Below are 26,363 nucleotides of genomic sequence, written 5' to 3'. Positions count from 1 at the left end.
GGGGCGCGCGGCAGCCGGGAGCCGGGCGCCCGCCCTCTCCCGGCCGCGGGGCGGAGTCGCCGCGCTCCGGGTCCGCTTCCCCGCCTCCCAGGCCCCCGCCCCGCCCCCTTCGGTGGGCTGCGGGGCGCGGCGCGGCGCGGCGGGGCGGGGCGGTGGGTCCGGCGGCCGTCGGAAGGTGCCCGCCGCGGGGCTGGCGAGGGCCGCGGGCGCGGGGCTCCGGCGGCCGCGGATGGGAGGCGGAGCCCGGGCGGGCAAGCGACGGCGCCGCGGCCACCATGGGGAACAAGCAGACCATCTTCACGGAAGAGCAGCTGGACAACTACCAGGTGAGTCCGGCCGCCCCCGGATCCCGAAGCGGCGCCCTTCGTCTCCCTCCCTTCTTTTTCCCGTCGCTTGCCGAGGCCTCCCGAAAGCCGGTTCACCAGGTTCAAAGCTTGCTTCTGCCTTCAGCTCGACGCGTGACCTTGGGCCGGTGACTTCTCCAAGCCTCAGTTTCCCCACCCGAGGAATGAGAGCTTTCCAGTTAGAAGATTCTCGCAGGCGTGTCTCTTTCTGCTCCCCTTTCCTCTCTCTCATTCAGACTTCTTGCTTTTGGCCCGTCTGGACCCAAACCCCTTCCCGACCACTCATCCCAGAGCCCACTTTGGCGCTGAGATGGAATCCTTAAACTTGGGCTGGAGGGAGGACTCTCCCAGCCCTCAAAACCCGGGAAGCCGCCGAGGAGAGTGAGTCTGTACAGCAGAAATGAGCTGGGTTGGAAGTGAAGCGCGTCAGTCCCCAAATACGATTCTGGGTTGGGGATGTCTTGTTACCCATTGGGATCTTTCCCTCTGCCCCCCGCATGAAAGTAATTGGCACAAGAAGTCAAGCCAGGTGCCAGCCTTATAAGGTTACCTCTCCGAGCTCCCTTAGGCCCCAGCAACCACCCCTCCTAGGTCCCTCTGCTTCCAGAGTTAGGGAGCTGTCCAGATCATATCCCAGTGCCCTCCCACGCATGTGCAAACTTTTCTGTGGTTGCAGGATGGAGCCCAAACTCCTGACTTGCCCAGAGCCCTGGCCAGCCTGCTGAGGCTCTTTTCCTGCCCTGCGCACTGCAGCCATGGCAGAGCTATCCTCCTTCCCTTGACACACTGGGCTCTTTCCTGCTTCTTTTTGCACATTCTCTGGGATGCTGCTCCTCAGGCTTCAGGTGATCTCGCTTATCCTCCCAGGCCCAACTCTGATGCTTGTTTCCAGGCTCTGCCAGTCAGAGGGGCCTAGACAGTATTGTGGCCTATGTGAAGCATGACTGGGGGAGATGAACACCCGTAGGGTCTCCATGGCCGCCCCTTGCCTTTGTGAACATTTCAGAATCAAGCTTGAAGTATGGGTCCTCTGATGTGGGCACCCCTTTTGCTCCTGGAAGCGCTGGTTGTCAATAACAGTACTTTCTCAGTTCCATGTGAGGCCCTGAGAAGGAGTGGGGGGCGCCACATCGGTGGAGTGCCTTCCGTGTGCCCAGCGCTATAATGAATGCTCTCTATGCATCAAGTCATTTGATCATCACCGAGAGCAGGATTATTAGCCCTGTTTTACAGGAGAGTAAACAAAGGCTGAGGTGCCATTCAGTACCCTGTGCAGTGAAAGTTCACACAAGAATTTGACTTGTGAATTCAAGGCTCAGTCCTTTTGTTGAGGCTGGGGGCTGTGTGTACTCTTTGTCCTTAAGGCCCTCACTGACTGCAGAAACAGACTGTTACCTCCAGAGAGGCCGGCGGTGAGTGTGCTCTAGGGGAGGGCTCTAGGGGTCAATGGGAGACCTGGAGGGAAGGGGAGCTTTGCTTTGAATGGTAGGTCTGGAAATAAGACAGCACTTGCAGAGACCCTTGAAAGATCAGTGGCATTTTGGTCATCAGGGTCCCGGAAGAGGCCTTCCAGACCGAGAAGACTGCTTGGGTAAAGACCTGCAGGTGGGGCCAAGCAAGCAGGTAGCCACGCTCAAGAGAGTCCCCTCATGGGGGTGGGGAACCTGGATTGCCACTCAGTCCAGCCTGGCGTTGAGTTTCCCTTCAGAGTCAGGCCCAGTGCTGGGTTCTGATCCTTTGCCAGAGGCTGAGCTTGGTGGGAAAAGTGAGAGCTGTGAAACCGGAGAGCCCCACGTCTCCCTCTCTGAGACTCTCCAGCCAGCCAGGGCCGCTGGGGGTGACCCCGAGTAACAGCCACCCCTCCCCCAACGGATCCCCAGCGTTTCCTGCCCTCTTCCCCAGTCCTCGTCCCCAAAGTTCAGGTGTCTCCCTAGACCACCTCTCCGCCTTCCAGATCCAACCGCCTCCCACCGACCCCTCAAACTGCCAAGGGCCCACTGCCTTCCCCAGGACCCTCCACTGCTCCTCCAGCTAGTCTGACACTGCTCTGCTATGGCCCATGTTTTCAGTCAAGAACAAGTCCTGTGACTCAGCCTCTGTGGGGGCTCACCTGGGGACCCCTTCCTCCATCTCCACAGCTGGAAAGGGGCCAGGCCTCTCAGTTTCAGGATGTAATTTCCATCCACACGCTGCTACCACAATCCCTCAGTTTCTCATTCCATTTCCTTCCCTCCTTCTCATTTTCTTTCAGCAGACACAGCATGCATCCCCATTGTAAAGCAAGTTTTCCTTTAAAAAAGAATTCCTGGGCCTAGAGTTGCGCTGTACACATATTATCCAACCCTCTACTGCTGTGGGAGGCCCTAGGGAGCTGTCCAACTCTCGGTTGTGCATGCCTGGAGCAGAAGCGCAGGGTCAAGGATGTGCTGGATCTTTCTAAAACATGGGCGTGACCCTCTCTTCCCCCTGGAATTCCGCAGTGTCTTGGGATAATAGCCTAAGCAGAGTGCAGAGCAGAGCTCACCCCGGCCTAGTCTGGGGTCAGCCAGCCTCCAGAGTCATTCTTCACCCCTCCCCTAGCACCCCAAGTTCCAGACACACCAAAGGGCTTCTAGCCAAGCATGGCTTCACCTCTGGCCTAGTTCTCCTAGTGCCCTCCCCTCACTTCTTCAGCATCCCAGTCTGACCCATCTTTCTGTCCATGCCAGGCCTCACCGTTCTGAGACAGGCTCCCTGATGCCTTCATCCCAGTCCTTCTTGTGGCCACAGAATGGTTTATACCCAGTCATCAGTGTTTACTCTCCATCCCATTTCCTGTGTGTCCCCCGCTCAGGTACAGAAAAGGCAGTGGAGAACTTTGAATGAGGATGTTTGGATGAATACTTGTTAAAGCATAGCTCCAAGGAAGGGAAGGAACTCCAGCGATTCTGAAGTCCTGGCTTGAAGTCATGGAGGGGCTATAGTTCTGTACACTTTAGTAAGCCACTGTCCTCTTCTGGGTCTCGGTATCTGCAGCTCCCAAACGGGAATGATACTAGCTCTGCTGTGCTCGTGTCAAGAGTTCTTGTGGGGATCAGCTGAGCTGTGTGGTGGTCGGCGGGGCGGTGCCCAGGCTTGCACTGGCAGAGCCCTTTGGAGAGCCCACGCCAGCTGGGACTGGTGGTGGCTTGGCTTGGGACCACTGGCACAGGTAGACCAGCAGGGAGGCTACCTGGGCAAAGTTCTCCTGAGTTGAGCTTTGGAACATGGAAAGGATTTGAGTAAGCTGGACAAGGTGGAGAAGGCAGTCCAGATTGGGAGAGCAGCATGAATAGAGGCTTGGAGGAGGAACTCCAGCCTGAACTGCTGTACCATTTGCACTTCTACTATGAAAGTCCAGCCTGCCCTGTCTTCTGCTGCGAGTCCTGAGGGCCCACCTCGCCTGAATTAGGCCCCTTCATCCCTCACTCCTACCCTTTGTGACCCTAACCTGAGGTGGAACTCTTCCCTGAAGACCTATCCCTGTGGAAGGGCAGGGGCCAAGAAGTGACATTTGCTCTCAATGGAGTACAAGGAAGAGTTCCTGTAGACGTGTGGCACTGACTCCCTGCGTAGCTGAGCAGACGGAGGTGGGCAGGGTTTTTGTTTTGTCTTCAGGATGAGAGCAGACACAGAGCTGCGGGCTCTGAAGGGATGCCTCTGGGACATGGGTCACTGGATGGAGTGTCCAAAATGGGGAGGGAAGCCCCATAACCTGTGGCCTGTATTCTGCAATTTAGCTTATTTGCTTCTCTCACTGCCCCTTTCAGAGAGGCAGTATCCCATTTTACAGATGCAGACACTGAGGTTCCAAAAGGAGACTGATTTGCCTAAGGATCCAAAGCAAGATGAGAGGTTAAATCTGACTATTAACCCTTTTCCACTGCCAGACTGCTCAGAGCCCTGAGAAGCTTTTAAGGCACCTGCTGGGTTCCTCCTCCGTGAGCTGCCTCCCTGGGATGTGTTCCAGGGAAATAAGTCAACAGACGAAAGAGCAAAACATCACTCAGTGAGCAGGTTCAGGGCAGCTTTATTGGTAATGTTAAAAACCTAGAAATGGCTGTGTCTAAATGTTCAGAATGAGGAGAAAGGTTAGATGAGGCAGGGCCGATGCCTTCAGTGAGATATTCCCCAGCCAGTGAATTGCTAATGTAACTGCTGTGGAAGGAAGGTTTATGTGGAAAAGTCTGGTCATTCATCCCCCCAGTCTGTATTGCGCACACACCGTGTATCATATGGGAATACACAGCGGAAGCAGGAGATGGAGTGGTGGGTGTGGGACTGGCCTGGGTGGCCTGCGGCTCTGTTTCCTGTCAGCAGTCAGTGGTCAAGAAGCACATATGCCTGAGTTCCAGCCCAGCCCTTGGTGTGTGTGTGCGACTTAGGGCAAGCTCTTCAACTTTGCTGAACCTCAGTTTTCCCATCTACAAAATGGGAAGGTAATGCCTCGCTCCCCGCCCCATGTATGCTAGTGATGAGAACGAAACAAAACTGGATATTCAGAGTGCCTACTGACCAGCCTGTGATAATCACGGACTGGTTGTGGTATGGTTCCCAGGTGCACGTTGCAGTCACCTGATGACTTTGTGAACTGCTGGTGCCTGGATCCACCCTCAGGGATTCTGTCATAGTTGATCTGGGGTCTGTTGGTGGTGATGGGAGAGGATGCAGGGAGTTAAGCAGTCCCCAAGTGATTCTGCTCTAGAGCAGAGGCCCTCACACTTTAGCAAGCATCAGCATCATGAGAAGAAACTTTTCTAAATGCACATTTCTGGGCCCCACCCTCCCAAAGTTGCTGATTGTAGGTCTGGAGAGAAGCCCAAGAATCTAAATTTCCACTAAGTTCCCAGGTGATGGTGATGTTGCTGGTCCAGGAACCACATCTTGAGGACCATTGATGTGGGCAGAGGGAAGTAGTTGCAATAAGGGACTAGGGTCATGTGAGAAGCTTTCCCATCTGTTGCCAATAAAACTCACACATCAAGACCCAGATACTTCCTTTCCAACCCAGGGGATTGGAGAGAGGAGAAAAGAGAGGGGAGGGGAGGGGAGGAGGATAGGCAGGGGAAGAGAGCAGAACCCGGCCTCTTCCACATTCATCCCTGACATCCCCACCGTGCTGATTGGAAGCGCCCTGACCCTTCTCGCTGGGCAGCGTCAGGCCGAAGAAGCAGCCGTGGGGCTGAGAGAAGTCTGTACTTGGAAGACCCAGCTGGGCGGCCTTTGCTGCCTGCTTCAGGTTTCTGGGGTCTCCTGAAATGTCAGCCCACGTGGTTTCCATCCTGTCTGAGTCTTAGGCCTGTGGGGCAGGGAATTCTCTGCCCACGTGGGGTGCGGAGAGGACACTGCTTCCCCAGCCTGGGCCTCTTCTAGACGCTACAGGGGAGCCATCGCTGAAAGCAAAGCCTTACCTCCCCAGCAGAAGCTCCTGTGTTTCTCAGAAGGGCCAGGCAGCATGAGGGTCCTTAGTGTAACACCCGCAGAACAGCAAGTAGCTCAGGACAGACTAGTGGGGCCTGGAAATCACCACCAAGCCTCCCTTTTTGGCTCGCCTTCAGGCGCCCACTGGAAACCCTGGATGTGCCTCCTGTGGGCCTGCTTCCTCGGGTCCTTCTCAGCGTGCTGTATAGTTGCCCCAGGGCCCGGGGCTCCAGGTCCCACCCAGTGCAAGCCCAGCTGTCTGCACGCCTGGGCTGTGGCCGTTAGCCCCTTGTCAGAGCCAGCTGCAGTCAGCTTACCCAGGAGGCCCCGCCTGCTCTGGGCTCCCTTATGTTCCAACAACAGGCCAAGGCAGAGGAGCCAGACGGCAGGGTATAAGCACAAAAGCCCTTCATGGTTGGGTATTTAACGAAGTGCTGGGTCCTTTTCCCCTCCATACCTCCCACCAGGCCTGGCATAGTAGCCGTCATCACCAAGCAGGCTGAGCTGTGGACAGAGGCATGACTGTGAGGGTCAGGTTATCCAGACAAAGGCAGGACCCTCAAGAAGAGTTTAAAATCTGGGTGACCTCTGGACCGAGTCCTGCCCCCACCCTGAGTCATGCCTACTTGGGGGACCCCATGCCTACTTGGGGAAGCCTCCAACCCAGCCTCCATCCAGATGCTGCCAGCTCCTCCCTGCCCACCGTCCTCCTCCCCCACATGCCAACCTCTCCACTGCCTTCTCTAGCCTCATCTGTTCCTGTGGCTACAGATGCAGTTAGATGCTGGGGCTTCCCCAGTCTGCGTGCCTGGAACTCTCAGCCTCTGAGCAGGGGTCTGCTGCCTGCGGCCACTCAGGACACACACCACCCACTGCTCCTCGAGACACCATCCTCAGGGGCTGCGGCGTGGATGTTGCCCCTGCAGCTGGGCAGTGTGACGCCTTGTCGGTCCTCACTCCTGTTTTGTCTCCTGAGTGTCTCCCAGCCACTCCTCTCTCCCGCAGGGTATCCCCCAGCCCCTCAAATCAATGGCGTCCACCTTGGAACTCTCCATCGGCCCCCGCAAATGCCCTCCCCCGATGTGTGCCTCCCAGCCCCGCAACGCTGGACACTCAGCCCCCTGGCTCAGGTCAGAAGCTTCAGGAGGCGGTTTGTGGCCCCACTAGACTGCTCCCCTCAATGGACCAGGGCAGCAGGGCTGGTGGCTGTGCCTGTGTGGCTCTGAGCGAGGAAGGAAGGAGCCCGGGGCCCATACAGCCGACTGTATGTGTGTTTTCCTTCCACAGGACTGCACCTTCTTCAATAAGAAGGACATCCTCAAGTAAGTGTGGCTCTTGTTCACCCCTCTGGGGGCAAGGGTGGGGCCGGCCACCCTGGGGGTAGGGGGTTGCGGGGAGAGGGGTGTGCAGGGTCCGCCCAAGCTGGGGATAAGCTTTTCCACCTCCATCAGCAGCCTAATGTGGGCTGCTGTATGAACTCAGGAACTGGCCCATATCCTTCTGCCAGGAATGGAACGTCTACCGAGTGCGTGCCAGGCTCCATGGTGGGCAGCTTCAGAAACATTTTCATTTAATCCTCACTGTGCCCTTGTAACAGGAGAATCCTTTTATCCTCACTTTACAGATGGGGCTGAGCAGCTTGGCTAAAGTCGCCCAGCCAGGGATTGAAGACCTGGCCTCTGACTCCAGGCTGCTCGCTATTTCACTGCCCCCCTGAAACCTATCCGACTAGGAGGTCTGTGTCATTAGACAGGGATCCCTAAGAGCCCCCACGCTCAGGCTCTGATGTTCTGCCATTCCTGGGAGGTCCAGAAGTCAGGGGCATGGCAGGATGCCCTCACTGCCCTTGAGCTGTCCACTGAGAGTCTCTTTCCAGGACAGTCCCTTTCTTTGGGGGTGGGGTGGGCCTGGACAGGAGAGATGAAGGTTGTTGGCAGCCTCAGAGCTCCAGGACCAGATGGAGGGCAGGACTCATAGAATGCCAGGAAACCTGGTCCCAGAGGCCGTACCAGGCCCCCCCTGCCTGGACTGTTAGGTGGCACTAAAAGCCAGCATGGTCTCAGGACCACTTTCGCTGGAGGTCGATGGGCAGGCTAGGGCTCGATCCTGTTACACCACCCAGGAGAGATGTGGTCTGTCGCCGTGACCATTCTGCCCAGACAGTGTCCCTTGTTCCTTCCTTTGCCCAGGCTGCTTTTCCAGCTTGTCCCCTGGGCAGGTGGGGACACCCACTCCTACCACCTTGGAGAGACAGGGTCAGGGGCAAAGCCCGCAGCCCTTGGCATCAGCAGAAACCTGGGCTCCACTTCCCAGCTCTGGCCTCAGACCAGCGTGCAGCCTTGCTGAGCCTCTGATTCTTTTATAAAATGGGGGTAATGATACCTCTCCTCATAGCATGGCTGAGAGGAGGAATGCCAGAGTATGTTTTTTGATAACGGAATTTTGTCTGTAGCTTGAATGATGTGTGGGTTGGGGTTCCCCTCTGGACAGATGGTCCTCAGAACTGTCACAACACAGAGGTCACCCCAGCCCTTCCAGTGACACCTCTTACCTATGACAGTTCTTGGCAAAGATCCTCATTTAAGCCTCACCACATCAATCCTCTGTTGCAGGGAGCTCCCACCATCCTCACCCCCCACCTCTGTAGATGCCAGGCCCAGGTTGCTTGTCCTGTGAGGCCCACCACCATTTTTGTTCGGGCAACAAAAGCTTGTCCCTAGACCTTTGCACAGACTGCCCCGCTGTGTTCCTGCACATCCTTCTAGACCCACTCCAGAGTCATCTGCTCTGTGAGCTCCCAGCTACCTTCCCCCAAATGCTTTTGCAAGCCTCTTAGGGGGCTCTGTGGGCTCATGGCTCCGGTCCCATTTCCCCCTGGACTTGAAGTCATTCAGGATACAGGCTCCTCGCACCTAGCATTGGGCACGGCACCAGGAAGCACTTGAAGAATGTGTGGATGAAGGATAGGTAGGGTTGGCCAAGGGGAGAACATTCCAGGCTAGGAGCAGTGGAGGCAAGGGCCCAGACCTGCCTCTACCTTCCCCATCCCCAGCGGTCTCACTGAGAGTAGCAGCGTTGCCCGGGGGAAGAGGGTGGTTCACAGGCCAGGCCAGGAATTGGGTTCAGCCTGACAGGCTTTTGTGGGGGGACCCTGATCTCTTGGCAGATGATCGATCCCAGGCAGGTAGGTGGTCTGAGCAGGGGTAGGGGGTCTCCTGGCTCCCTAGAGCCCTGGCCCACCCAGCTCTACATCCTTCTGTACCAGCCTCTGTAGTTCAACCCAGGCCTGGGATCCACAATGTGGGGAAAGGACCCTTTCTGGTAGCTGGACACCCTCACTGAGTCCCTCGCTGCCGCTCTGTCTCTGGTTCCTTCCGGCCTCACTTCTGTGTTAGCGCTCGTCGGGGACCAGACCTGGTGCTTTTTCTGCAAAGTTTGGTCGAGTGGGGTGGAGGAGGGGTGAAGCCCTGGGAACAGGACCCCTGTGATCTGGTCCCCACTGTGTGGGGCATAACAGGCTGCTTGGAGTTTTGTCGCCCATTGGTCCACCCTCAGGAAGGGCGGTAAGGCCAGGCAGCATGAGGGATTACTTGTCCAGGCATGGCCACGATGGCTCAATTCCAATTTCAGCCCCCTGGCTTTTCTCCAGCCTTCTCTCTGAGCCCCAGCAAAAGCCGGTGTGACTGACCACCCCTGCCAGGCGCGTCCTCTCCACACTGTTCACATCTCAGGTCCAGGCGGGACGACCGAGGGCCCGAGCCCAGAGAGGGCACAGAGCGAGGCCCTGGCCAGCAACACCAAGCCAGGCCAGCGGCAGAGCCAGGCCCCAGGCCCAGGGCCCTCCAAGCAACCTGTGTTAGGTTGAACGACGCTGTCACCCTGACCTCTTAGCCACTGGGGCCCGTGGAAAAACAGGGCTGGGGCACTCTCATCCCCGCGTCGCAGAGGTGACAACTGAGACACAGCAGGTGCCACACAGTGGGGACCAGATCACAGGGGTCCTGATGCCAGGGCTTCAGGGGCCTTCCAGCGCTGTATCCCCACCCCCACCTGGATGGGTTTCTGGGTGAGCTGCACCCTGAGTAGTGACCAGATGGCGAGGAGGAAACATGAGCGGCAGGTTCTTCTTTGCAGCTTGGGACCAAGCTCTCTGGCAGCCTCGGGTCAGTGATACCGAGTCTCAGATACCCACTGGGGAATTCTCCCCTCCCCCACTCCTCCCTACTCACGTAACACAACCCCACCCCCACTCCAGGGTGGATCCAGTTGCTCCCCAGGGCACAGCTCTTCCACCCCGATGCTAAGCCTGACTGGGCAGCCCCACCTTCAGCCACCTTCTTCGCCGTAGGTGGTTCCCCCAGCCTCCAGTTAACCTGTGCTCCTGAGCACAGAGACCCAGCTGGCACCCGGGGTGCTTGCCTATGGGTTACTTTATCTTCTGTTTTATTTTCTCAACCATTTAGAAACTCTGCATAATGTATTTTAATTACTTTTAATTTTTATTTCTCCTGTGCTATATGATGACGGTAGAAAATTAGAAAATAAAGCAGTCAAGAGAGAACAAAAGATTATCAGCAGTCCTGCCACCCAGAAACAACAGCTATTAACGTTTTGATATATTTGACCTTTAGGTACATACTATGCAAGTAGTCTCCTTTGTATGTGTTTATTGGAAATTTTGATCAGGTTGTTCTGTAATCTGCTTTAAATTTCTTTTCCTTTTAGGCGACTTGTGAAGATAGATAAGATTTAAAAATTGATCTCACCACCTCTTCAGTTCATTTAGTTGGACATACAGGTTTGCAAAGTTTCCCTGTTACGATTAGCACCGTAGGGAACATTCTTGACATGTAACCCACACCGCTGGGATTATTTCCTTAGGGTACATTTCTAACAGATTTCTGGATCAAAAGATGTGGACATTTTTCAGGCTTTTGATTTTTATTTCTAATTGGTCTTTAGCAGCCACGCCTGAGTCCCCATTTCCCTGCTTCCTCAGTCACACTGGCTGTTACATCTTTCTTTTCTTCTGTCCCCAAATCATTTATTGAATATTCCAAGGGTCTCAAACTTTGCTGCCTGCCAGGGCCAACATACACTGCAACGAAATGAACCTGTGTACCCTGCTGGGAATGTTTTGGGACCAGGATCTGCAGAAAAGCTCTTCCTAAGCCCCAACTGATTGTGACCTTGGGGAAATCAAGCCTCAGTGTGATCAGGGAATCAAGGTTTGTCATGTAAGTTTAATTTGTAAGTGTTATCAACTAAATTTTAAACTATTATTTTACCTGAAAGCTAGTCATGAGTGTGGACCACCAACCTATCTGTGACTTCCAGAAGAATTCATCTTCTCCTCACTAATTTCAAATGCTGTTTGTCATGGACTAATCTCATTTATACTGTATTTGTGTTGCCTCTTCTACACCAGTGTCTGTTCCATATGGTTTTATTTATTGTAGCTTTAAACAGTTTTCACATCCAATGGGGCAAACATCTGCCCAATTACTCTTTTTTCATGGTCTCCCCACAACTCTCCTACATTTATTCTTCTGAACAGACTTTTGAATCAGGCTGACAAGTTCTCAAATATCTTGCAGATTTCAATTAAGACTGTGTTCATTTTATAAAATGAAGAAGAAGAAAATGTTCATTTTATAAAATGAAGAAGAAAATGAAGAGAAGATGGCCATCCTTATAGTAATAAGTCTTTCCAATCAGTAAAGTTATCTAATTCCTTAACTATTTTACATCCTTTGGTAAAGTTCCATGGTTTTCCTTGTACACACTTCATATTATTTTATGTGTAGTTATTTTGAGTTTTTTGGGGGGTTGTATTGTGAATCAGATCTTTTTTATATAGTATTTTTGAATAGGTGAATACTGATAGAAAACCTATTGCACAGAAGAGCTATTGAGCTCTTTCTCATTCAAATCATTTTCAAAGTGGCTATTCTTGGTTTTCCAGCAAATAGTAATTTGCCTCCTCTCTAAAGTTTGAGCACACTATTTTATTTTCCTGACTAATTACATTGACTGGCACGCAGAGGGTAAATGTTATATAATGATGATGATGGTGTTGTTGTTTAGTTGCTAAGTCACATCTGACTCTTTCACGACCCCATGGATTGTAGCCCGCCAGGCTACTGTGATGGATTTCCCAGGCAAGAGTACTGGAGTGGGTTGCCGTTTCCTTTTCCAGGAGGTCTTCCTGACCCAAATTGAACCTGTGTCTCCTGCATTGCAGGTAGATTCTTTACTGCTGAGCCACCAGGGAGGCCCAAGTGGTGATGGTTAGGAACCCCACTTATATGGGAATGTTTACTTTGTCATTTAAGTTTAATGTTGGGTGTTGATTTGAGATAGAGAGTATCCTTTTGTTTATGTTTGATGAAGGATGCTGTAAAGAGCAATATTGCATAGGAACCTGGAATGTCAGGTCCGTGAATCAAGGCAAATTGGAAGAGGTCAAACAGGAGATGGCAAGAGCAAACATCGACATTCTAGGAATCAGCGAACTAAAATGGACTGGAATGGGTGAATTTAACTCAGATGACCATTATATCTACTACTGTGGGCAGGAATCCCTTAGAAGAAACGGAGTAGCCATCATGGTCAAGAAGAGAGTCCGAAATGCAGTACTTGGATGCAATCTCAAAAACGACAGAATAATCTCTGTTCATTTCCAAGGCAAACCATTCAATATCACAGTAATCCAAGTCTATGCCCCAACCAGTAATGCTGAAGAAGCTGAAGTTGAACGGTTCTATGAAGACCTACAAGACCTTTTAGAACTAACACCCAAAAAAGATGTCCTTTTCATTATAGGGGACTGGAATGCAAAAGTAGGAAGTCAAGAAACACCTGGAGTAACAGGCATATTTGGCCTTGGAGTATGGAATGAAGCAGGGCAAAGGCTAATAGAGTTTTGCCAAGAAAATGCACTGGTCATAGCAAACACTCTCTTCCAACAACACAGGAGAAGATTCTACACATGGACATCCCCAGATGGTCAACACCAAAATCAGATTGATTATATTCTTTGCAGCCAAAGATGGAGAAGCTCTATACAGTCAACAAAAACAAGACCAGGAGCTGACTGTGGCTCAGATCATGAACTCCTTATTGCCAAATTCAGACTTAAATTGAAGAAAGCAGGGAAAACCACTAGACCATTCAGGTATGACCTAAATCAAATCCCTTATGATTATACGGTGCAAGTGAGAAATAGATTTAAGGGACTAGATCTGATAGAGTGCCTGATGAACTATGGCCAGAGGTTCATGACATTGTACAGGACACAGGGATCAAGACCATTCCCATGGAAAAGAAATGCAAAAAAGCAAAATGGCTGTCTGAGGAGGCCTTACAAATAGCTGTGAGAAGAAGAGAAGTGAAAAGCCAAGGAGAAAAGGAAAGATATAAGCATCTGAATGCAGAGTTCCAAAGAATAGCAAGAAGAGATAAGAAAGCCTTCCTCAGCAATCAGTGCAAAGAAATAGAGGAAAACAACAGAATGGGAAAGACTAGAGATCTCTTCAAGAAAATTAGAGATACCAAGGGAACATTTCATGCAAAGATGGGCTCGATAAAGGACAGAAATGGTATGGACCTAACAGAAGCTGAAGATATTAAGAAGAGGTGGCAAGAATACACAGAAGAACTGTACCAAAAAGATCTTCACGATCCAGATAATCACGATGGTGTGATCACTCACCTAGTGCCAGACATCCTGGAATGTGAAGTCAAGTGGGCCTTAGAAAGCATCACTACGAATAAAGCTAGTGGAGGTGATGAAATTCCAGTTGAGCTATTTCAAATCCTAAAAGATGATGCTGTGAAAGTACTACACTCAATATGCCAGCAAATGTGGAAAACTCAGCAGTGGCCACAGGACTGGAAAAGGTCCATTTTCATTCCAATCCCAAAGAAAGGCAATGCCAAAGAATGCTCAAACTACCACACAATTGTACTCATCTCACACGCTAGTAAAGCAATGCTCAAAATTCTCCAAGCCAGGCTTCAGCAATATATGAACCATGAACTTCCATATGTTCAAGCTGGTTTTAGAAAAGGCAGAGGAACCAGAGATCAAATTGCCAGCATCCGCTGGATCATGGAAAAAGCAAGAGAATTCCAGGAAAACATCTATTTCTGCTTTATTGGTTATGCCAAAGCCTTTGACTGTGTGGATCACAATAAACTGTGGAGAATTCTGAAAGAGATGGGCATACCAGACCACCTGACCTGCCTCTTGAGAAACCTATATGCAGGTCAGGAAGCAACAGTTAGAACTGGACATGGAACAACAGACTGGTTCCAAATAGGAAAAGGAGTATGTCAAGGCTGTCTATTGTCACCCTGCTTATTTAACTTCTATGCAGAGTACATCATGAGAAACACTGGGCTGGAAGAAGCACAAGCTGGAATCAAGATTGCTGGGAGAAATATCAATCACCTGAGATATGCAGATGACACCTTATGGCAGAAAGTGAAGAGGAACTAGAAAGCCTCTTGATGAAAGTGAAAAAGGAGAGTGAAAAAGTTGGCTTAAAGTTCAACACTCAGAAAATGAACATCATGGCATCTGGTCCCATCAGTTCATGGGAAATAGGGAAACAGTGGAAACAGTGTCAGACCTTATTTTTTTTGGGCTTCAAAATCACTGCAGATGGTGACTGCAGCCATGAAATTAAAAGACGCTTACTCCTTGGAGGAAAAGTTATGACCAACCTAGATAGCATATTTAAAAGCAGAGACATTACTTTCCAACAAAGGTCCATCTAATCAAGGCTATAGTTTTTCCAGTGGTCATGTATGGATGTGAGAGTTGGACTGTGAAGAAAGCTGAGCACCGAAGAATTGATGCTTTTGAACTGTGGTATTGGAGAAGACTCTTGAGAGTCCCTTGGACTGCAAGGAGATCCAGTCAGTCCATTCTAAAGGAGATCAGCCCTGGGATTTCTTTGGAGGGAATGATGCTAAAGCTGAAACTCCAGTACTTTGGCCACCTGATGCGAAGAGTTGACTCATTGGAAAAGACTCTGATGCTGGGAGGGATTGGGGGCAGGAGGAGAAGGGGACGACAGAGGATGAGATGGCTGGATGGCATCACCAACTCGATGGATGTGAGTCTGAGTGAACTCCGGGAGTTGGTGGTGGACAGGGAGGCCTGGTGTGCTTGATTCATGGGGTCACAAAGAGTTGGGCACGACTGAGTGACTGAACTGAACTGAAGGATTTTTAAAGTTTCTTTTTTTGGTTATGCCATGTGGCTTGCGGGATCTTGGTTCCCTGACCAGGGATTGAACCTGGGTCCTCGGCACTAAAAGCACTGAGTCCTACCTACTGGACTAGCAGGGAAGTCCCAAGGATTTTAATTTCTTTATTGATGAAAATTAATATGTACCTTAAAATACTTTTTATTAATACTCTAAAAAATTGAAGCAATTCACAAGTATATGAAGTGGTAAGTGAAAGTTGGCCTCCCTCTTCTCAGTTTGTTCCTGCCCCACAGGGACCATCAGTGTAAACGTGTGGTATATACCCTTCAGATATTTTTCTGTGTCCATACAGTTGTCTCATCATAAATGCAGCCATCAAGATGATTGAAATATTTGTTTGCTGCCTACTAATGCAATTTGTAGTCACAAATTTCCAAACATTGATCCTTCCTGGCATTCCTGGAATAGATCCTCCTTGGTCCCATTGTATTATTCTTTCAAATGCTGTTGGACCTGATTTACTAATGTTATTTTATAAGATTATTGCATCTGTATGTGTAAGGGTCATACAGCATTATTGACTTCTTAAACTGGGAGGCCTTTGCTCTCTTGCCTCATGCTCTGGACCAGTTCAAGTAGCATACATATCAAGCATAGGTATCATTTCTACTCCTGGGACTTAGGAGGGGACTGATATATACATCTTGAATTCAGTAGTGCCCTTTATTGGGAGGATGGGTGATAGGAATGTAGTTCTGTGACAGTTTCGAAGTTTCTCCCACAGGGATTCATCTTTACAAATTCTCCTTGAATTTTCTTAAAAAAAAAAAAAAATCCAGTATCAGTTTAGTCGTGGAATCAGAACAGATCCATGTCCCAGGGCAGAAGATGGCCTTTGCACCCCAGAAGACACCTCCTCAACTCCACCAGTACCCAGAGACCTTCTCCCAAATCCCTCCTTTCCAGGTAGCCCCTGACATGGCAGGCAGTGTGCTAATAGCCATCTGTTGAGGCAAGGTGGTTTTACTGATGCCATCCTTTTTAGTCCTCACAAGAGGAGGAGGGTAGCACATTCAGAAGTCTGTTCTCCGTGGAGTTAACCTGCTTGCCCAAGGCCATGCAGCTAATGAGAGGATTAGGCAGGGCTCCAGCCTTAGTCTGACCTCTCACTCCTGCTGCAGCCACCCCACATAATTGTGGAGGTGTAAGCCAACCCCCAGAAACACCCCAACAACACATCCCAAATGCCTAGGTCAGGTGGGAAATGTGATGGTCCTCTCGAAAGCATATGAAACTAGACACATAAATGGTGATTCAGAGCCCTGGTTCCATGTTTGGGGACAGTATAAAATAGGGCCGATTTTTCCTCGATGCCAAAAGTGAGAGCAAAGAAGATACCCAGCCAATAATTGGCTATGTAGTACTGTACTGTAATAACTTTATAATATTTTTCACACAAATAATACATACAGAAAATAAGACATTTTAAATCTTACAGCACCTTGAAAAGTACAGTAGCATGGTACAATAGCTGGCATACAGGGGCTGGCATCGAGCGAACAGGTAAGAAGTCACTGACTGGAGGAGAGAGAGGAGGTGGGAGATGGCAGAGCTGAAGGGTCACCAGCAATAGAAGATGGAGGGCAAACTGCAGCTTCACTCATCCCTGACATCGATGGCTCAGACGCTTTGTTCCTAGCTGATTCAGTTCTGTCTACCCTCTTGAAAAACAATCCAGTGATGTCTGAGTAGTAGTTCTTTCTTTCTCGTGACACAGTAGCACCGGATTGCGTTCTGAACAGCTGCCGCAACCTTGCTGTGCTGTTCTACACTGGGTCCTGTGAATCAGCAACCAGCAGTGCCTCCTCAAATAAAGAAAATCCCCTTGCCATCTCCTGTGTCGTGAATCTCTCTCGTTCTTCAGTTTCTTCCTTTTGTCTCTATCCTTCCTTTGGGCCTGCCTTCTATCAGGCCTTCGTTGGTATCAGAATGAGTGTTGTCGCACAGCAAGGAGTTTAGTGAGGTCCCTCCTCTTGCAGACCTAGCCTGACACAGATTCTGCACTCGTGTACTCTACATGGTGCTGTAAAGTACACAAACGCACAACCACTTGTAGGGGATGCACACGTGTGACAATATACAGCAGTCCCGTGAACTAACGTAGGTGACTGGACATGGGAACAGACGTTGGTGTCTCTAAAAGTTCGCAACTTGAAGGTCCGTGTGTTGGGGACTTACTGTAGAACGGTGCATACAGGATTAGCCCAGAGCTGGGCACGGAGTGAGCACTTGCTGAACAGTGGCTGACATCACATGTGTGCTCTGGGCAAGCAGTTATCTGCTCTGATGGAGAGGGCTGGGCAGCCGGGCAACAAGAGTTGGGTGGAACCTGATGGGGAACTGGGTGGCTATGCTGAAGGGCCTGCTAAGGATGGGCCTAGGAGTGTGTCATTGGGTCAGGCTGCTTAGAAGAAGACCAAGGTTGCTCTGGCTTTGAGGGTAGCAGGGCAGATGGGCCCCAGGAAGTATGGGCCCCTTCAATCCAGGCCCCTGCAACCCTGGCCTCACCTTGGGCAGGTTACCTACCATGGCCCCCCAGTCAATGCTCCTGACACTTATCCCCCCATCTGGCAGCACCCTGAGGGTCCACACAACACGGAGGCGGGCTTGTGTTCCAGGGACTCCTCAGCCAGGCGGGAGGATGGGAGGGAGCTGGGGACCCAACCCATCAGCGAGGAGGGCCAGGCTCAGGGCAGTGGGCTCCATCCCAACAGCTCCCAGCTGGAGAGAGGCTGTGGGTGGCCCAGGCTCAGGGGCTTCCCAGGATGTGAGGGTTTCTGGAAGCTCTTGCAGAGACCCAGCAACCCTCGGGGCCTAGCTTGGGGGCGATATCAACCTGGGCCAGGTCTTCAGCAGGTCAGGAGTAGGGAACAGTGGAAATGGTGTGGGGAGGGGGTGTTAAGAGCTTCTGCTCTGGATTTCCGGTCCTGGGTTCCAGCCGTAGTCGCTGAGACTTCCTGGTTGTGTGGTGGTAGACCAGTCACCCTTAACTTCTTCAGGCTTCAGTTTGCTGAGCTGTAAACTGTGGTCACAGTGCACCTGTCCACACGGTCGTAGGAGAATGAAAGAGGTGACATGCCTGGCACATAGATTCTTACGAGAGTCTAAAGAGGAAAAAATAAGGTGGGACTGCAGGCCCTTGAGGGTGGGGGTGCCCAGTGGCTGCAGCAGCAGTGGTGGTGGGAACGCCAGGACCCAATCCAGATATCAGCACGGGTCTGGGCAGAACTTGCCTTCCTCACAGATGCCATCCCCTGTGGGCAGAGGAGATGGTCTCCCCAGGCTCCTGGCCAGTGTGGATCTCCAGCATGGGAGGTAGGGTGCAGGCAGGCAGCACTGGGCCTCTGAGGGCCCCGGGGCCTGTGTCCCCTCCAGCCCCTTCTCTGTGCTTCCCCTGCAGGCTCCACGCACGGTTCTATGAGCTGGCCCCCAACCTCGTCCCGATGGACTACAGGAAGAGCCCCATTGTCCACGTGCCCATGAGCCTCATCATCCAGATGCCGGAGCTCCGGGTACACGAGCGGCCGCTGCTGCCAGGCAGACCTCGGGAGGAGGCTGGGGGCTGGGGGGTGTGCCCCTCCCGATGGCGGGGCAGCAGAGCCACCTAGACCTGAGCTGAACCCCCCACTGTGCCTCAGTTTCCTCATCTGCACTCTGAGTAAATGAGTCCCGTGTGTGGGTCTCCGTCAGGGTGCTGTGACTGGTGCTGCCCCTGGTCTGCAGGCTGTTAGCCTGCACTCACCTGCTCGCCCCTTTGTTAGGCGGCCCAGCTGCTGTCCTTGGCAGGCCTTGTGTGTGTCTGCTTTTGAAGGTAACTTTCTTCCAGCCTCCTCCTTCCGTGGCTGTAGTCTCTCACAGCACAGTCATCCATAGCATCCCTTCTCAAACCTTTAACGTGCCCAGGAATCACCTTGAGATCTTGTCAGAATCCCAATTCAGGTTCAGTAGGTCTGGGTGGGGCCCAAGGATCTGTTTTTCTAACAAACTTCCAGATGAGGCTGATGCTGCTGGTCCTCAAACTGTCTATATACTTGACCTAAGAGTTTCATTTCCCGAGTTCCTTACTTATAATACACAGAAAGTGCACTTCAATAGTAAAAAAGCGTTCGGTTTTTAGAGCACGTTGCTGTGGGTCTTTGCGGATAGCCCCTCTCCAGGTCTCAAATGTGTGACTCTGGGGTCAGGGTATCCACTTGGGGCCTGTATCCGGGCTGTGACCTCAGTCCTGAGGGATAGTAAGTCACAGGCTCAGCCCTGGACAAGCGGCCAGGCTGGCCTAGAGTGGGGGCTTGAGCCCAGGCTCAGAGGATCATTCGAGGGTAGGAGGCCCTTGGGAGGAACCATGGGGTTGTCTCTCAGCCCCCTCTGCTGGACTGGGCACAGAGTGGAGTGGCCCAGTGCTGGCCCAGCTGCGGTAGAGGACTCCAGGAGAGATGGGCCCTGAGTGAGCTGGGATCAGAGGAAGGAGTTGTTGGTATAATTTCTCACCTCCCTATGGGCTGGCCTAGGAAAATTCACAGGAGTTGGGTGACTGCTGGCCTGGGATCTGAGTGATTCTCTGATCCTGGCCCAGTTATCCAACCTCCGGAGCCCCACTTCTGCCTCCCATGATCTTGGTCTGAGCTGAGAGCTGTAGTAGTAGGGAACAACGTTTATATTCTCTTCCAAATTAATCTCTAAAGGGATGTTGCCTCTCAGCTTAAATTATACATAATGGTCCATCTGTGGGAACCCTGCCTCCCAGGTAGTGAGCGTTAAGCTAAAATATCTTTGTTTAAGCTCACAGGTAACATCCTGACCAGGCCCAACTATGAATGACTGCAGGGGGGAAGAAATTAACACCTCCCCTCCGGACTTCCCTAGTGGCTCAGACGGTAAAGCATCGGCCTACAATGCGGGACACCTGGATTTGATCCCTGGGTCGGGAAGATCCTGGGGAAGGAAATGGCAACCCACTCCAGTACTCCTGCTTGGAAAATCCCGTGGTCGGAGGAGCCTGGTAGGCTACAGTCCACAGGGTTGCAAAGAATCGGACACGACTGAGTGACTTCACTCACTCCAGAGGCTGATGGGAACCAGGATATGTTTCACTTTGCTCCCTCCCCCTTTAGAAGGAGCCTGAATTCTAACTGAGGCAACGTGGTTCTCTGGGACATGAGTCTCCCATCTTCTCAGTTTGGTGCTTTTATGAATAAAGTTGCTAGCCCTTGCCCCAGCAACTTGTCTGTTGATATACTGGCCTTTTGTGCTGTGAGCAGTACGAGTTTGGACTCGGGAACATCGTCTTCTCTTGCATGTCAAGGCAGGAGCCTCCATGTACTCCCTGGGTGATGGGACTAATCCCTGCTCCTGCTGGAAGAGGCGATGCCTCCAATGGGCACCCTGCTCATCTGAACAATATAACAGAACATGACACTCATAGAGCTCTCACTAGGGCTAGGCCTTGTTGCTGCTGTTGTTCAGTTGCCCAGTCGCGTCTGACTCATTGTGATGCCATGGTCTGCAGCATGCCAGGCCTCCCTGTCCCTCACCATCTCCCAGAGTTTGCTCAAGTTCATGTTCATTGCATAGGTGATGCTGTCCCGCCATCTCATCCTCTGACACCCTCTTCTCTTTCTGCCCTCAATCTTTCCCAGCATCAGGGATGTTTCTAAAGAGTCATCTGTTTGCATCAGACAACCAAAATACTGGAGCTTCAGCATCAGTCCTTCCAGTGAATATTCAGGATTGATCTCCCTTGATTGACTGCTTTTATCTCCTTGCTTTCCAAGGGACTGTCAGGAGTCTTCTCCAGCACCACAGTTCAAAGGCATCAATTCTTTGGCATTCTGCCTTCATTATGGTCCAGCTCTCACAACCGTACAACTGGGAACACCATAGCCTTGACTATCCACACCTTTGTTGGCAGAGTAATGTCTCTGCTTTTCAGCACACTGTCTAGCTTTGTCATCGCTTTCCTGCCAAGAAGCAGTTGTCTTCTGATTTCATGCCTGCAGTCACCATCTGCAGTGATTTTGAAATCCAAGAAGAGGAAATCTGTCACTACTTCCACCTTTACCCCTTCTATTTGCCATGCAGTATTGGGGCCAGATGCCATGATCTTAGTTTTTTTAATATTTAGCCTTTTGCTCTCCTCCTTGACTCTCATCAAGAGGCTCTTTAGTTCCTCTTCGCTTTCTGTCATTAGTGTGTCATCTGCATATATTGTTTTTGTTTCTTATGCCTATCTTGATTCCAGCCTGTAACTCATCCAGCCTGGCATTTCTCATGATGTGCCGGGCCTTGTACCAACACCTTATTTTTAACTCATTTAACCCTCTCGCAACCCAATTAAGTAGGTGTGATTATTATTCCCATTTTACAGATGGGGAAACTGAGGCCCAGAGGGGTTAGGTCACAGAGGCATAACAGATGGACTCCAGGGTCCTCCCAGTGAGCCTGCCGCCATGGTGACTGCTGTGGTTGTTTTCTTCAGGAGAATCCCTTCAAGGAAAGGATCGTGGAGGCTTTCTCTGAGGATGGTGAGGGGAACCTCACCTTCAATGACTTTGTTGACATGTTTTCTGTGCTCTGTGAGTCGGCTCCCCGCGATCTCAAGGCCAGCTACGCCTTCAAGATCTACGGTAACCTGGGCCTGGAGCAGGGGCTGTGAAGCTGTGTGTGGCGGTGGCATTCCATAGGCCAGCTGGTTATTGCTGGTTCCCACCCTGGGGACACTGGGGACACCAAGAACACTTTGAAGAGTGCTTGTCCAGCACGGTGGCCAGAGGGGACAACTTGTACATGAGATACACCTGTAGGGTCCTGAGATCAGAGGAGGGAGAGTGGGCAGTTAGCATGCAGTGAGTTCATACGTGGCGACCTCTCAGCAGGGCCTGGAGTTCGTTCACAGGAGAATGCGGGCGGGCACACCCGGGACAGGGAGCAGCCTATGAAGAGCTCAGGGAAGCACACGGCACCGGGCTTGGGGAGCTGACAGGGAGATGACCGTGCTGGGATGAGCACAGTGTAAGTCTGGAGAGGTCATTGTGGCTGGGCTTTTGAGGAGCCAGCCAAGGAGTTTGGGGGTTACCATGGGGCTTCAGGTGAGGCCAGGCAGCCCTGTGTTCTCGAAAGCTCTCTCAGCATCCTGGAGGTGTGAATTGGAGGAGCTAGACTGGCAGAGGCCAGGGTTCTGGAGAGGAAGCCTCTGCAGGTGGTGAGGCTGGGCTGAGAGGTAGGCTCCTTGGTCCCCCCAACCCGACTCCAGCAACTGCTGCCAGAGATAGGGTGACCTCATTTCACCCCAGCCCAGCCCAGCCCAGCCCAGGACCCATTATCCTACTGGCCACCAGAGGGCGCCAAGCACCCACGAAGCCCTTGGTTTCTGCTCCAGAGGACTGGGACTGGTGTCAAACCCTCAGACAGAGCTCAGATGGGAACTCTGAAGCCCAAGGAGGGGTTGGAACCCGTCCTGGAAAAGAGGAGCCACGGACAAACCTCCTGTCCCCCGCATCTTTGGTCAGCCAGGAGATCCCAAGGCAGTGGGGTCCACTGGGCTGTTTTTTCATTTTCTAGTTGTCCTGTTTATTTCAGGGAACTTTCGTCTACATACATCTCTGCACCCACATTGTATTTGCACAGCAGAGGCATGGTATCCACCTTGTCTTTCTCCACAAACTACACCCACAAGGTTCAAGGAAAAAACCTCTCAGATTCCACCCATCGTCCCCTTAATGCTGGACCCCAGGACATTGCTCCTGGGAAAGGCTATCGTCTGCCAGAGAGGGGAAGTGCAGGGCACACAGGGGAAGCCAGGCAGGCATGGGGACAGGTGAAGGGAGAACCAGGGCTCCCCAACCTCCCTGGATGGGAGTGTAGAATGGAGAAAGGCCACTGGGGCCCTGGGGTTTGGCGCTGGGCAGAAACTGGGCCCTGACCTCTAGCAAGGATCACCCACCCACTCCCTTGACCTTAGTTTCCTCATATAGAATGGGCAGAGGGTTCCCCATCTTGCCAGCCCTACAGAGAGGCACCACCAGAGGGCAGAGAAGTATCCTATCTTGTGCCTGCCCCAGGGCCCCTTCTTAGGCCAGGGTGGGGATGTGCCATGGAGGGTGCCCAGACAAGAGCTTGGGCTCTGGGGTCCCGCACTGAGCAGGGATGTGACCTCAAGTCATTTGTCCTTTCCGAGCCTGTTTCTTCATCTGTACTGTGGGGGTTCTAATTGTACCCACTGAAAAGGCTCATGGTGAAAATTAAATGAGATGGAGCCTGAAGTGCTTACATTGTGCTCTTCCTCACTACCACTGATGCTAGGGTTTGGCCAGTTGGCAAGAAGAGCCCTTATGTCTAGGAAGCACCACCCCCACCCCCGCCCCGGCCCCCAGCCAACCAGGAGGAGGGGTTTGAGCTAAAACTTGATGGAGTCTGCTGCACAGATACGTGGGAAGTGCCCTCCAGGTAGAAGAAACAGCACGGGCGAAGAAAGAGTTGACAGTTGGGTTGAAAAGCAGTCAGAAGGGTGTTCCCATTCCCTCTATGAGCCTGTGTGGCTCGGCCCTCTGGACGTGTTGCTGGGCTGTGGGCAGCGGTAGTGCCTTTTGCCAAGGATTAGGATTAAATCGTTCCCTGCTCTTTCAAGCCAGGCATGGGGCCTTTCTCTAAGAGCCTTCTGAGTCTCCTGGCCTCCTTGTCTGGCTAGGGGCCAGAGGCAATGTGGTGCAGTTTAGAAAATGTGGGTCTTAGGATCAACCAGGCCCTGGTCAGCATCCCAGCTTCCCATCCAAGCAGACATCTGACCTTGATTCAGTCATTTGGCCTGTCTGGGCCTTGGTTTCTTTAGCTCTAGAGGGAACACAAAGTCTACTGTGGGGCAAAGCTAGGAGGGCCATTTGGCCTGGGTCTCATGTTCCCAGGAAGCCTCAGATTTGGACATTCCAAGTGTCTCAGGGTAAGTGTGTGCTTGCCGTCGTGCTGGGGGTTTGTGCAGATGGTGAATGTGGGTTTGTTGAACATGGTGTCCAGAGGTGCCTTGTGGGTGAGCCCCCCTTGGTCCCGGTTGGCTGAAGAGCAGGATCCAGTGTCCCCAGAGGGTGCACGGGGAGGTGTCTGGTGTGACCAGCTTGGAGGAGAGTGGCCTGAGTGTCCCCACCCCCTCCCTGCAGACTTCAACACAGACAACTTCATCTGCAAGGAGGACCTGCAGCTGACGCTAGCCCGGCTCACCAAGTCGGAGCTGGACGAGGACGAGGTGGTGCTGGTGTGTGACAAGGTCATCGAAGAGGCCGATCTCGACGGTGACGGCAAGCTGGGCTTCGCAGACTTTGAGGACATGATCGCCAAGGCCCCGGACTTCCTCAGGTGCGGCTCCAAGGGGCTGGCTTGGGTGGGGTGGGCCTCATGGGGGCTGCAGCCGGGAGACCCCTAAGAGCAGTGGCGCCACAGGCCCCGTGCGGCCCAGGAGGCAGGTCAGGCTCCAGGCCCAGCTGCCCTCAGTGTGTGCCTGGTGAGCCCGCTGTCCCCAGCAGGGCCGGACGCTCGGGGGAAGGATAAGACCTGGGGGCCCTTTGGTCAGGTGGGGTTGGATGCGCAGGCACGGCTGGCCCTCCAGCCCTTCGTTCCCTCGTGTGGATTATTCATGAACTCTGTGTCCTCCCGGAGGGACTGTCCAGGGTTGGACGTGGGGCCTGGTTGGCTTTCTGCGAGGACCTTTACCCACCCGGTCCAGAGCCGCTCACCCCTTCTTGCTTTTTCCTCTTTCCAGCACTTTCCACATCCGGATCTGAGGACAGTGACCAGAAGCCGACCATCCGGCCCGGTGCCTGCATGAGTGTGACCTCCAAGCTCCCCAGGAGTGGAGCTGTGGCCTCGGCGATTTACACCCACAAACACTTCTTTGGCCCTTTCAGCAAAAAAAAAAAAAAGAAAAAAACCAGGGAAGGGGGGATGTGAGGAGCAGGGCCCTTCGCAGTCCCCCTGTGGGCCCTCCCCAGGCCCTCCCTCTCTTCCCCCGCTTTCCCTACTCCCATCAGAAATGGCCCCAGTAGGAGGGGGAGGAGGAACCCCTAACAGGGCTGGGGTGCTGACTTGTCCAAGTGCTGGGCAGGCACCCGGGTTGCCCAGGGCAAATGGAAAAACAAAAAGAGGACAAGGTTTAACAAGCTATGCAATCTTTCTCTAGAGCCCACAGCTGGGCTGCACCCCGGGCCCGTCTGTTCCTTCTCCCCAGCCCTTCCCAATGTGAAGCTGTGGGAACCGTGGGTGCAAGGACTCGGCCCCTGTCCAACACCCCATCCACCCTCCCCGACGACGTGGAATCCTCAGTGGTGTGTGCTGTCCAGATTTGTGAACTCCTGATAGTAAAACACTTTCATGTTCTCTGTTTGTTGACCCCTTTTCTCCTTGAAATCTCCCCATGAGCACCTCACCTCTTGAGATTAAGCTCTGCCTTCCCACCTTCGGCACCAACTTTATTTCAGTGCTTGTGTCCTTGGGAGGAGACATATCTGTGCCCCAGATCCTAGGGAGCTCCGTGAAGAGCTGATGTTGGGTGAAAAATCATCTCCACGTCCCTCGTAGTGAGAGCCATTCCAGCAAATGTTTGTATCAGGCACGGGGCCGGGTCCATGGTGACCAGTCACATAGGGATGGCCGGCAGGCGCCCACTGGCTGGCTCCAGAAACCGCCCAGCAGTGCCCAGGCTGAGCCTGGGCAGCCGGCCAGGTTTGGGCCTGCGTTAGGAGGGGTCTGAGAGCCACCCCTAAAGACCACCACTGGCTGGAGGCAGAGCACAGATGAGGGTGACCTGGTTATATAGGGAGGCCAGCAAGCACACACTGGCTGACTCCAGAAACCGTCCAGCGGCGCCCAGGCTGCTGACTCTGCAGCCTCAGGCAGGTTGCTGCTACTCTCTGGTTCTCTGTCCCTCCCCGCCCCCCACCCCGCTCACTCATCTGCAGCAGAAAGGTCGGACCAGGGTCTGCCCAGCTTGCATTATGAGGCCCGCACAAAGGTGGGGGCGGAGAGGGGCAGAGGGGATGGCCCCCAGGAGCTCAGCTGCCCCAGGGTCAGAACCTCCCCTCTGAGATGGCACTCTGCTGCTACTTCCCACCCCTGCTCTCTGATAGGGCCACAATGAGGGGGACTGGTTTTGGTCTCTGGAGCAACTGTATGACATCACTCAGCTAAGATGCCAGCCATGCCACAGGGCCTGTCCCGTGCTCAGTGAGTGTTCAGTGGTGGGAGGCCAGCTCCATCAATCATCCAGGAGCCCCCCAGCCTGCTCATCTTGGAAGCTGGGGGTGCTCACCCCTGCCTT

The 26,363-nt window shown here is 52.7% G+C and overlaps 1 protein-coding gene across 2 annotated transcripts; it reads left to right on the top strand.

Annotated features, from left to right (window-relative positions):
* Nucleotides 1-275: 275 nt before the first annotated feature.
* CIB2 (calcium and integrin binding family member 2) lies at nt 276-24,928 on the top strand. Of its 2 annotated transcripts, XM_068991394.1 has the most exons (6): nt 290-326; nt 7,071-7,105; nt 18,465-18,576; nt 21,540-21,687; nt 24,211-24,406; nt 24,810-24,928. In XM_068991394.1, exons 3-6 carry the CDS (start codon nt 18,508-18,510, stop codon nt 24,829-24,831), a joined length of 435 nt encoding a protein of 144 aa, XP_068847495.1. In that variant the 5' UTR covers nt 290-326; nt 7,071-7,105; nt 18,465-18,507; the 3' UTR covers nt 24,832-24,928. The 2 variants fall into 2 exon arrangements, with proteins under 2 accessions (XP_068847496.1, XP_068847495.1); XM_068991395.1 differs by lacking the exons at nt 7,071-7,105; nt 18,465-18,576 and having other exon boundaries at nt 276-326.
* Nucleotides 24,929-26,363: the final 1,435 nt, after the last annotated feature.

This window comes from Capricornis sumatraensis, chromosome 19 (assembly GCF_032405125.1).
Source record: "Capricornis sumatraensis isolate serow.1 chromosome 19, serow.2, whole genome shotgun sequence".
Lineage (NCBI taxonomy): Eukaryota > Metazoa > Chordata > Mammalia > Artiodactyla > Bovidae > Capricornis > Capricornis sumatraensis.
The sequence above is the reverse complement of the archived record's forward strand: the minus strand, read 5'-3'. Positions and strand labels throughout refer to the sequence as shown.